Below are 13,397 nucleotides of genomic sequence, written 5' to 3' on the forward strand. Positions count from 1 at the left end.
TACAATAAAAATGCCTAAATAAAGTACCCATGACATTAAAATTACTAAAACTACAATGACTCTCTCAACATTTCTTTTGCGCCTCTTAATCTCTATTTTTAGTCGATGTCGAGTTGTTTGTACATCTATTGCTAATTGTATCTTTTGAATCTCGATTTTTAAATGGTTGATTCTCTTCTCACCATATGATGCTATTATCGGGTCATACTAACCAAAATATCCGCAAGAATGACCAGACAGCAAAACCAACCAACATATTAACAAACAAGGATTACTATTCACTTCTTAGCAAACAAGAGTGAAATAACATACCTCAAAGCTTTGGCAATTGAAAAATCGACGTTCGTTATTATCCTTCATATGCGCAGTTCGTCGACATGCTTTAATACCACAAAAGCATATTGGGTATTCATTTTGCCAAGAGTTTTTTAAGCGTGAGGTATTGCTAGTGTTACTACGTGCTTCAGACATTGTGTCAAGAGTTACATTTATTATGTTACTACCTCTAAAATGGATAACCTGAAATGTCATTTTCTCTCATTAATAAAATGGATGGATCATATATCAATTTTGTGTATTGACATTTTTATTGCCCTCATATGAATGTACATTATATCCCAACTGCTTAATTCTCCCAAAAAGCCTATGATGAAATTTAGCACATTTTCTTCAACTAGTTCGAGACATTAAAACAAAGACGTGGTGGAGATAATGTATGCCATAATATCAGTTTCCAATAAAAGATATATGCCCTTACAATCGTAAAAACAATTCTGTCACAAGTAATACCATAAAAAAGAAAAAAAAATCTAGAAAATTACAGGTAGTAACGATAATGTATGTAAGGGAAACAATAAACCAGTAGAAAAAGTTACACTAAACAGGAAGGCAAAGTCCAATACTCCAAAAGGAAAGAACAACTTTATATTCTAGCTGTTGTTACAACCTAAAACTCAGTACCAAGAAACAACTACATTTCATTTTGTAGTTCTTTGTGGCATTTTGTCGAGCACTTGGTGCTCAGAAAATCACCAACCATTGTGACCAACTGCCATAGCCAAACCCACCAACACTCAAAAGACCAACTTTTCGAATTCACCTCATTTAATCCTTCAACTACCCAAAAGAGCCAGAAACGAAGTTAAAAAGAAATTCAAAACTCAACAAAACTCAAAACCGAGTAAAAAAAAAAACCCAACAATGAGTCTCAAATTGGTACAACAAAACTCAAAACTGAGTAAAAAAAAAATTCAAAACAACCAAAGCCAAAAAACAAAATGAAAAAAAAAGGGCATCAGCATCTTACATTAGAGAAGAACTGGGTAGTGATCGGCAAGTATGAGAGATGGGTTTACTGGATAAGGGAGATGGAGATGGAGATGCGAGGGAGGGGAGATAGAGACGTGGGGGAGATGGCGAATGAGTTTCAGTGGCCAAAGGGAGTCTTCGTGAGAGAGATCTGGGCAGAGGGAAAAAGACAAAAAAAAAAAAAAAAAAGGAAAGAAAGAAAGAAAAAAGACGGGAAGGCATTCCCACGTTAAACGGGAAAAGCAAACGAGAGCCTAAATCGGGCTCCCTAGCATTTTCCTTTCATTAATGCAATCAAGTAATACATGACTTGTCAAGCTGAATCACATACATAACTTCCTGGGACCATCCTCAATCCACACATACTCATTTTCTAAACACGTGCCTAGTTTTGCAGTAATTTGAGCAGTCTAGTTGCCACCTCTTCTTACAAAGCATAGTTTCCAACAAACATAGCAGAAATTAGATGTTGTATGTCATCAATCAGTTGAACCTTCTAAGAGAAATCATCATTGCTCCCATTAACCGCATCAACAACTAGTTTTGCATCACCCTCGAAAAGCACCTGATGCAGATTCATCTCTTGGCATAGTTGAATGCCTTTGATGAGAGCATAGCACTCTGCTGAGAATGTAGAACATACATGCAACCTTGGAGTAGGCACCATAGTCTCAACCTCCCCCTTGATATTCCTTACCACAATGTCAATGCCCATTAACTGTTTTTCAAAATCATAAGCAACATCAAAATTGAGTTTACAAAAGGGGTTAGTTGGTGGATTCCACCTCATCTCAGTTACCTGTCGAGGAATACTATCAACATTAGACATTGAGCATTGATGTATATCATGAAATACCTCAATATCATTTAATGCAGATCTAAGCAGAGCAAATGGGCTATTAAACTTGTTATTAAAAACAAAGCACTTCCTTCTAATCCATAGTTTGTGAAATATAGCAACAACCTGAAAAGGTGGCAAGTTCAAGCAATAAAATATAAGGAAGAGTTTACACAATATATACAAGTGTTATCAAGAGAGTAAGTTGAAAGTTTACTTACAAAAGTCCAATGAACAACTAGCAAGAATCTGAAAAGTGTTGTGTGACGTATTGGAAGACATCAAACAAAACCCTAGTATTGAAATATTAGTGGGTGTGAGTGTCTAAGAATTTCGAAATCTTTTTCTGTAACATACTAGTCTAGGATTTAGGGTATATAAGTAAATTTCCTAGTAAAATTTTTCTATTATTATTATGATTATAGTTTTATCAGATTTTATATTTATTTTATTTTAATAATTACTATTATAATTTTATTTGAAATTGCTAGAGTTTTTTTTTTTAATAATGATTACTAGATTGTATCAGATTACATTTACTAGAGTTTGGTTTGAAATTTAAAGTTTTTTTCTCTGTCTCCACCGAACCTCATTTCTCGATTTTAGCCTCTTTTTACACACTTTAAACCACCAACCCGTAAGTTTCATCCCATTTTTCTTTCAAATTTGAAATCCTAACCTCATATTCATCCTCATCCAAATTCAAATTCTAGTGGAAACTGACTATGTTGATGAGTAATTTTTCTCCACTCCGCACGTCTCCACTCTCATACACATGCACGTCTTTACTGCTCTTGTTTTTCCTTTTATTTTTCTCTATCGTCTACACTTATAAATTGTGCTTACCTCGTATATGAGAGGAGAAACTCGTGAGCCACCCCACGAAAATCCTCTATTTCTGAAATATCCAGAGGATCAACACATTTTCGCCTAAGTCTTAGGTTCTGCCCAACCACTGTCGACCACCATAGGACGTCGGAGCACCACCCGTGGAGCCAGAAACTGCCGACTAGCTCAGCCCCAACGCTCCCACTCCCTTCCGGTAAGACCTTGACTGCCGCCAGCCTCCTCTTGTTTCGATAGTTTTCGATCTAACAATCTCTCTCTCTAATCTCTCTCTCTCTCTCGGTGTCGTACCACCACAGAGAAGTCACTAGTTGCACCGCCGTGACCCCCGCTTGTCTCTAGAACCGCCGCGCAGCCCATCTCCGTCGGTTACCCTCTCTTGGTGAGCCCATCGCAGGACCTCTCCCTCTCTCTCAAGACTTTTAGTTTTTGTTTCCTTTATTTTGTTTGGCTGTGGGTCTTATTTCTTAAAAGAATCCGTAAGTTTTGATGGTTCCTTGGGCCCTAGGCCCTTATGTGCGTGGGATGGACTTATCCTTTTGTTAGGTTCATGTAGTATTATTATTATGGGCCATATTTCAACTCTTACAAAATTCTAATGATGTTTAAATGGACTTATATTTTAAATTGAGCTTGATCTTATTTTATTTTAACAACAGTTTTAGAAATTTTATTGGGCTTAATATTTTAAAGGTCATTTTTAATTAAATAAATATATTAGTCAAAGACCATTTTAATGAAGTGTTTAAAGAATTGAATTATATTTCAAAGTATATTATTGAGACTAATATTTTGTTAATGTTCTTTTGTCTATTTAGTAGAATTTAACAAAATTATTAAGTTAAGAATTTAATAAAGTTATGATGTTAAGAATATTTATTGAATTTATTAGGTTTCTTATAAGATTTAATAATTATGTTAAGAAATGAAACTTAGTTTAAGAATTTAAGTTTTATGAATTATTTTAAAATAGCTCGAGTATTCTACTAAATTATAAATTAGTATTTAAGTAATTTAAATACTAGGATTTATTGATTATAGTGTTAAACAAAAAATTTGTTTGACTATCTTTTAGATTGTGAATTTAATTAAGTAAGATATTAGTACTTATTTGTTTCCAAACAAATTTAGTCATAGTTATTATTGTATATATGTCTCAAGTTACGAAGTGTTATTTAAGAAAAAGCGCAGCGAGATAAGTAATTTGATCATAAATTAAAATCATCACAGTTCAGCTTATATACAAGTATTATTCAAACCAGTTCATTTCCAGCCAATTATTTATGCACCACTCACGTCATATGCAAACATGTCATCCAGCATAGCATACGATTTTGTCATTCCGCATCATGTTTAAATTAAGAAATTATGATTATGTATGTAATATGTCATGCATCTCATGTGTATAAGACACGTAAACCATCTTAAATTCAAGTGTAAGATAAGATCAGATTAGTTAATAAAATGGTCATTCAGATACATGGTACCAATGCAATTCAGTTTCAGAGTAGATGTGCAAGCTACGAACTCAGTCGTGGTCCACCATAATATGCCAGAATATTATCAGCGGCTCCCCTTGCGGCCGCGGGATGTGGGATCGGTGCATAACCTCGCACACAGGGTTAAGTGTGTTGGTCAGTCAGATAAATTAGTTAAATTAGTCAGATCAGTCAGTTAATTCAGATAAATCAGTTATACATAGCATAAGCATCAGTATAAACAGTCATGAATTTTAAACTCTCAGCATGAAAATTTTTATGAAAACCTTATGTTTATTATGTTTACATTGTGATGGATTTCTTGCTGAGTCTTCGACTCATTTTAGTTTGTTTTTATATTTTTAACCACCCAGGTGATGATGACTACGAGCAGGCAGGCCAGGAATAGAAGGAGTAGTTAATTTTAGTTTCAGACTTTCTAAAATAAAACATGCTTTTATAACATAAATTTATTCAATTTTTTCATTTAATATTTTTGGAAGACATTTTATTAGACCTTTTTCTACAAAATAAATTTCTAATTTCATTTATGAAATTTGAGATCTCTTGCCGGGTTTATTTTTATGAAAAATACGTGACACGCCTAGCTTATGAGAAGTGGGTGTTACATTTTCTTATGCCAAAAACCCTAGAGTCGAAACCCTTTGGAGGTTCAAATCCTAGTTTTCTTTTTAAGCCAAAACCGAACCTTGCACTACCTTAGATCACGTGTTCATGTGTTCAAAACATCAAGAACATTTCAAGTTCCCATAAAGAAAAACCCAAGTTTCTAGAGTGAAAATGTGTGTTTATGTGAGAAAAATCCTAAAACTGAAAATGACCAGATAAGTTCTTCACTTCGCCTTGTTATGTGCATGATCATCATGAAATGCTAAAAAGATCCTTACCTCTAAGTGCTATGCTCCTACTCGGAATATTGAAAATGATATGCGAAAATAGTGGTAAGTTTAGTGGTGTTTGACTAGTGAGAAAATGGAGACTTGAGAGAGAAAAAGTGGTGGCCGAAATACTCTAGAGAGACAATAAAACTTTTTGGGCAAAATGACCTCTCCCTTTTCGGCTTCCTCTATATATAATAATTCTCTTTGCTTTTTAACAACCAATGCATATAGGACAAGTGACAAAGCTTTCTTCCATCACCCTCATGATGGGATGGCATGGGAAAGACCAAAGGGTGGTTTGTGCGTGTGCTCTTATTCCCTTAAATCTGAAACTCATATTGCCTCCATTTTCCATCTTGTCATTCTTCCTTTGTCTTGGTTCAATGCATTTAGTGGTCAAAAGGGTCATTTCCTCAATACCTTAATCTTCCTAGGATTTTCTTCCAATGCATGGATGACATGTGGCGTGAGGAGTGTGTGTGGGTCTTGGGTGTTGAAACTGACATGCCTCCTTAGGTGATTTTTGTGTCATTCCATAGGTAGCTTTTTGAGTCTCTTTCTCTCCGCCTTTTTTGGTCAGCTACATGCCTCTCTTTTTCCTAAAAAAGTCTTCTAGAAGCTTACTTTTTGTCTTCCCTAGTACGATGCATCTTGAAACTCACAAAAGCTCCTTCATCCTAGCTTGGCATATGTCAATGAGAAGCTTGTGTCTTACAAAAAGTGGCACCGAAGTCCATCATCTGAAAATCCCTATATCCTTTTTGCCTCTTCCACTTTTTCATCTAAGGGTCCTACACATGGATGACAAGTGTCACCTTAGTCTTTTTTCTAGAAAGACCAAAAACTCATTTCCAAATGCCAAGTGGTGCCTCCTCATCCAATGGGTTACTTGGGCCTTCCAAGGCCAAAATTCTTAATGGCCTGAATTCATATGGGTCTATTTTTTTATTTCCCTCTTGTGGGCATTTCTAACTTAAATCTCCAAGATCCAAACCAACAAAATAGGAAGTGACATAAATGGTCCTTCTAATACTTAGCTAATAACCCAAATAAATAAATAAAAAGATAAATAATATCTACAAAAATTATGAATAAAATCTTAGCAAAATTCAGGGTGTCACAGTTCAAAGGTTTGCTATATTGTTGCACAGTGATGATTAGGTGTGAAAGCTCAATTTTTATATATCACTTGGCTGATCTGGTCAAAGTTATAGATCGATTCATTAAAGTGACAAACTATATTGTGCACTTTAATGATGAGCAGTGTGAAATCAGCTGCACATGTCATTTGTTTGACTTCAAAGACATTTTGTGTAGATATGCCCTCCATGTGTTAACATATCATAAAAATGATGAGTTATCTTTGAAATAAATCCTTGATAGGTGAAGAAAATATATGAAACGAGATTACTTGCTCGTCCGAAGTAGATACGATGATTTTCGTTGTAATCTAAATGTACACTGAATGAATAAATTGAACAATAATTTTTATAAAATATCTTCAATTGCATCAAATAGTGAAGAAGATTGCTTGAAGTTAATGACTCAATTAAGTAAATTGAAACTAGAATGGGTTGATCAATTGACCAATGTGTGATAGTAGTATACCAATTTATAATCATTTAGTCGAGGCATTAGGGTGACAAAAGACAACGAAAAATTACGAAATCCTATCGCGGCTTAGGAAAAGGGAGGCAACTTTCTAAGTAAAAATAGTCATTGGTTGATAAAGCAATGAATCTGTATTGAAATAAAGGAAGACTCAATGGTCTCGTCAAAGTCAATTTGTTTGTATTTGGTATTTATAATCGAATTTAACTATTTGTACAGGAATTTTGAATAGAAAAATAGCCCGCACCTAAATTCAACCATACGGCCCAAGTTTGGATCACCTAACTTGGCCATGCTTGATTTCCCTCTAGTTTCTATTGTTCAAGCAACTGTGGTGTTGCTTGTAAATATTTTTATATAATATGATTCTTTGATATATATTAATTGTGGAATGTTTTAATGGGTTGAATTCCTATGGGTACATTTCTTCTATTTCCCTCTTGTGGGCATTTCTAACTTAAATATCCAAGATCCAATCCAACAAAATAGAAAGTGGCATTGAGGGCCCTTATAATACTTAACCAATAATCCAAATAAATAAATAAAAAGATAAATAATATCTATAAGAATTACGAATGGAATCTTAACATAAATCCAAGGTGTCACATCCTCCCTCTTTAAAAATAGATTTCATCATCGAAATTGGCAGGTGATAAAACTCAAAATAATATTAACCACTTGAACTCCATAACTCTAACACTTGTTGTTGTGGAATCTTCTAATGACGATAGGGGTGGCCCACCATCCTCTTTTGTTACTGAATCTTGTGAAAAATAGAATATTGCATCTAGGTCATAATCAAAATACATGTTCAACTGCATCTTATTCAACTTATGCTCTATTTCAAGTTCCGTATTTTCGATAGGTTGGCCTTCTTCACGAAAACGAATACGATCTATAGATATATCTGAGGTCTCAAAAGGCTTGTACCTCATTGTGCGTTAATTTTATAGAAATACACGCTTGTTACATTTTTAATAGATACTTAGTTAAAAATATATGATAATTTTACACTTTGAGCCTTCAAGTAAGCGTCAAAGCCATCCCTCACTCTCTATAATACTCTTATGAGCCCCAACTATTAAAAACTCCATAGGTTGATCTGACCCACCCAACGATGAAGCCTCCCACCATCAAGAACAATTTCCACTAATCAAAATCAAACCAGAATACTTTACCCAAAATAAAAGTCAAATGGACCAAAACAAAGACCCACAAGTCTCTAGTTTGTGAAAACACTCCATTGTGCTAATATAGAGCCCGATGTGAAACTTTACTCCCATGATAGTCACCTACTAAAGATCCGACAGAGTAACTACCTGACTGGAGACCCATGTTGTGGTCCTTTTTTTTTTTTTTTTCGATAAAAGTAAATTTATAAAATGATATATTTTTATGTAACATGTTAAATTTTATAATAAAAATAATTTTATAATTTGACGTATTACATCAAGTCACATCAATTTATAAATTTATTTTTATAAAATTTTCTTATAACAAAAACATTTATTACTAGGCGTGATTTGGATTCGAAGATAACTTCAGAACATCTCAACTCATCTCGTACGGTAAACTCTTTTCCAATTCAAACGGTGTATTGACGTTATCAAATGTTTTTTTTATTTGTTTTCATATACGACAAAATAGTTTATTGACCATTATTTTTTACTTTTCTAAAGAATTGGTGTAATGAATGCTTCAAAAACCGAATGACCCACGCCTTCACCCAGCCCCCTCACATGGGTGTAAAATAAAAAAATTATTTTATATATAATAGTCAAAATTATTATTTAACGATTTTGGAAACAATTTAAAAATCATTTTTAAAACAATTGCTTTTAATCAATTTTTATTTGATAATTTACAAAAAAATTCCATTAGAAAAAGATATTGTAATCTGGAAAATATTATTATAAAATATATTATAAAAATAAAAAATTGGATAGGTAATTTATAAATTATTATTACTTAAGGAATAAATATATTTATAAATAAAACAAATTTATTAAAAATACTATGCAATAATTTGTGGGATCTACATCTATATCATCTCTAAAAAGTTAAAATCATCTCAACTCACTCTCAATCCGAACACACAATATTTTTAAAAATCATCTCATCTCAACTCATTTCAATAATCTCACTATGATTCACAACTCATTTTAATTCATCTCAACTCATATTTGAATCCAAATGACTCCTAAAAATTTTTTTTTATTACTTCACCCGCCCTCTTTGTTAGATGGGTATTGCCCATCTCCAAACGAGATAGAAAATTTGTTGTTGCATTATAGGCCCCATTTAAATAGTGATACGAGAATAAATGATTTTAGATGAAAGTTAAAAATTGAATAAAATATTATTATGATATTATTTTTTAATATTATTATTGTTTTAAAATTTGAAGAAGTTGAATTATTTATTATATTTTGTATAAAAATTTAAAAAAATTGTAATAATGAGATGAGATGAGATGAAATACTTTAACTATCCAAACGAACCATAATACAAGTATATATGAGTTAATAGTTCTTAGATATAAATTGAATTATAAATTTTTTCTTTTTCATTTTAAAATTTGTAACTTAATTATTCTGAAGAATAGAACATATTTAAGTAATTTTATATATTAATAATTTAAAAAATAGGGTTTAAATATATTCATTATAAAAATAATGAAAATAATAACATATAATAGGAAGAGTAATATATAAGATGAAAAAATAGTTTTGCTAAAAAAAAAAAGTTGGGAAGGTAAACCTGAGATTTTTGGCCCGGAACAGTCACAAAACCCTATCCCCATCAGAGCCTTCATTGACGTATTGAAAATACTTCACACAGACGCATTTCACAAAACCCCCGAGTCCCGAACTCTACGCACAAAAACCACTGAAAATGTCAGCCTCCAAATTCTTACACTTCGGCACCGCACTCTTCCTACGTACCTCTACACCTCCCTCCCCACTTGTCTCCCTCAAGTCCCTACGTTTCCTCCGCTTCAGTTCCTCCGCCGCCGTCGACCCTCTTACTAACGGTACCACAGTAACAATATCTTCCCCTCACCATCAACCCCACCCGTGGCCTGAATGGGTCACCTTCGTCGACCGCTTGAAGACCAAGGGTTACTTTGTCGAGCTCCCTCCCGAGGCCAAACAAGAGGCCGGGGCTGACGTTGGTCCCGGTGATGCGAAGAGCCTTTATATCGACATGAATCTCGTTAAGGACGCTTGCCTCAGCTTTGCGCGTGACCGCTACGATGTCTTCAAGTAGGTTTATTCGCTTTCTTTATATTGCTCTGTTTGTTTCCTGTGAAAGTTCTGCTAAGAAAACTTAAATCTTTATTTCTATTTTTTTAAATTCTGTATGTTGGTTGAGTTTTTGTATCTTCTGAATGGCATCTTAGCTAGACAAAAATAACCTTAAACTCAAATTTTCATTTGTCTTATATATTGTGCTTATTTTTCGGGCGTATCATTATTTCTTAAGGCAATTTGGATTGAGAAATTAAATTCATACTGTTAAGATTAGAAATTTCATGATTTGGACTTGGACAAGCTGAAATATTTGGTTTAGATTAGTGAAAATGCATATTTCTTTCAAATTTTTTTTCTCAAAGTATTAGAAAGTTTTATTTTCCTTTATATTTAATTAGCTAAATTACAATATCTCTTTTTTATTATTTTATTCTATTTTATTGAATTCTCGACAGTTATAGCCCTGTTGGTGATAAGATTAGATGAATAGTGCAGATTACTCGAGGGTTCATTCAACGACGTAAACAAAGACTACATAGTGCATTGGATAGATATCAATACTAAATCTGTAGTTAACCTTTGCTGGACGGACTTGGTGAGTGAATGGTCTGGCTAGGTATGGAAAGATGGTTAGAATATGAATTGTAGATGTAGGAGTATGGTCTTTAATGGTTACTACACAGCAATGTTAGCAACGCTAGCCATATATTGGTCCCAACATTTAATGTCTCAGTAGTATAAAGGTTGTCCTCAATCCCCATGTTAACTTGCATTGTTTGGCAGTGGCTTTTTCATTTCTTCCAATCTCTATGAAGTAGTTGTTTAAGCATTAAGGTATGCCGTTATTTCTTTAATTTGATTTTCCTTTTCTGCCTCTCATGCAGATCATTATCAACCAAGGATATTCAAATGGTTGTTGAGGGTGGTTGTCCTAATCTTTTTCGGAAATCTGTTAATTCAGCAAAAAGATTGAGAGCCTTTGTGCGTTTGGATGAAGGCGAAGTATGTTATTTCTTTATTTTTTTTTATAAGTAAAACACACTCTCAATAAGGGGGCATTCCGAGAGAGTTATTTCTTTATTAATGACATCTATCTATCAAATTTGTTGATTCTTGGCTTGTTTTCTATTTTAATAGTTTCAAAATCACTCCTCAGAAAAAGAAATGACTATACTCTGTCAGAGTGGTTTATTTTTCTTTCTGTTATGTTTTGGAAGCCATTTTGTTGCCTAAACATCTGACAGGTTCACTTATTTTCAGGTATGTAGTACTTGCATTCTACGAGGATCCTGTGATAGGGCTTATGTGATTTTAAAGGAAGATGAAGCCGCTGCCCGTACTGTGGATATAGTGCGTATACTGTTGTTCTATGCACTAGATCCCCTTGTTATTTCAGGAGGAGAGAAACCGCCTGGTAGAGATACAATTGAATCATCTGCAAGGAAACTGTTCTCTGAGTTGATTGATCTGAGTGAAGCATCCCCTGATCCAGTACTTCCAAGGCCTGCTGTCAAGGGAATGAAACAAAAGGAAGAGAGTGTAAAGTTCATGGATGATAAACTGTCTCAAGATGTTGAGATGAAGAGAGGGGATTGGATGTGTCCTAAGTGAGTTTCCTTCAAACTTCAAAGCTTCTTAGTTTTGTGTGGGAGTGAAGTAGAACTGCCTCATATATCGAATACTTCCATTTGATGGAATTGAAGGGATAGAGGGGCATCTTCTCCATATCCGTCATGTTTGACGTTACTTGTCCATGAACTTATGCTTGCTATGTTGTTGCAGATGCAGTTTTTTGAACTTCTCTAGAAATATCCGATGCCTAAAATGCCAGGAAGATGGCCCTAAAGGAGCTGCAGGTGATGTTGAAATGAAAAAGGGGGACTGGACTTGTCCTGAGTAAGTTCAATTTTGTGATATTAGTTTTATATGATAATAATTAATCCCCTCAATATATATATTGTGGAATATATTGAGAGCATGACACATGCTGGATTTAGGGCTTAGTGTGGTGGTTTTATTTCATTTCATTTCCCTTTTGTTTATCTAATATGGTTTCGTAATTCATGTAATGTTATCATCCATATTTGATATGCTACTGCCAGTGGTAGACTATGGACGAGTCCTGCACCTTTCTTGTTTTTCTTCTCAACTTTGCTGTCATGAAATGCTTGTGTTCCATGTGTTGCATATGTTCAATGATTCTGACTGGTGCACTTCGTGTTTGTTACAGATGCAATTTCATGAATTTTTCTAGAAATATACGTTGCCTGAAGTGCAAAGCAGAGGGGCCAAAGAGGGTTAGTGCAGCGGAGGTGGAAATGAAAAAAGGAGATTGGAACTGCCCGCAGTATGTTTCCTATTCGCGTCTTGCTAATCAAAATAAATTTTAACTGCTATTCATATAAACTCATGCACTTCATTCCCTATGAACACTTGGGTCCTCATGAATTAGCCTCTTTCTGCAGGTGCGAGTTCATGAACTTTGCTAGTAATAGGAAGTGTTTGCGCTGCCGAGAGCCACGGCCTAAAAGACAGCTAAATCCTGGAGAATGGGAATGCCCCTCGTGAGTCTCTCTCTCTCTCTCTCTCTCTCTCTCTCTCTCTCTCTCTCTCTCTCTCTCTCTCTCGTGGGTGATGTTTATCTTTAAAATAAGTGAAGAACGTATTGACACATGGTTGCGTTTTGTAGATGTGACTTTTTGAATTATAGAAAGAACACAGCATGCCTGAAGTGTAACTGCGAACGCCCCAGAGAACAAGCAACTTCTGAGTATGAAGAGCATTTATGGAGGCGGCCTTATTAGTAGTAGTATCAGAAGCGGCTTCATTGTACTTACCCAACTCATGGATCATGATGCTTGGACGCATGTAATCTTAGGTTGGTGTTAAAAAAGGGAGCAACATCAAGTTCATTCCGATGTTTTTCTCTGCTCTCACTGCAACCTGATATTGCACTCTATTTTGTCAATTTTGATTCTTCCCAGGATTTTTGACAAAATCAATGATAGAAAGAGGAATCTGTAGTTTGCAATTATAGAATTGGGCACGGAATCTATAGTTCATTCATCTTTGTTTGAATACCGCGGCTACAATATTCTCTTCAAGGTTTTCTGCTCTGCTAAACATGGCTGGCCAATATTAATGATTTGATAAAGAAGCA

General features: G+C 34.4%; 1 protein-coding gene across 1 annotated transcript; it reads left to right on the forward strand.

Annotated features, from left to right (window-relative positions):
- The first annotated feature begins 9,720 nt into the window (after positions 1-9,720).
- LOC109020065 (zinc finger protein VAR3, chloroplastic) lies at positions 9,721-13,391 on the forward strand. Its single transcript, XM_019002470.2, has 7 exons — positions 9,721-10,249; positions 11,122-11,239; positions 11,498-11,844; positions 12,020-12,133; positions 12,468-12,584; positions 12,703-12,801; positions 12,927-13,391. Exons 1-7 carry the CDS (start codon positions 9,879-9,881, stop codon positions 13,039-13,041), a joined length of 1,281 nt encoding a protein of 426 aa, XP_018858015.1. The 5' UTR covers positions 9,721-9,878; the 3' UTR covers positions 13,042-13,391.
- The last annotated feature ends 6 nt before the right edge of the window (positions 13,392-13,397 follow it).

This window comes from Juglans regia, chromosome 15 (genome assembly GCF_001411555.2).
Source record: "Juglans regia cultivar Chandler chromosome 15, Walnut 2.0, whole genome shotgun sequence".
NCBI classification, from domain to species: domain Eukaryota; kingdom Viridiplantae; phylum Streptophyta; class Magnoliopsida; order Fagales; family Juglandaceae; genus Juglans; species Juglans regia.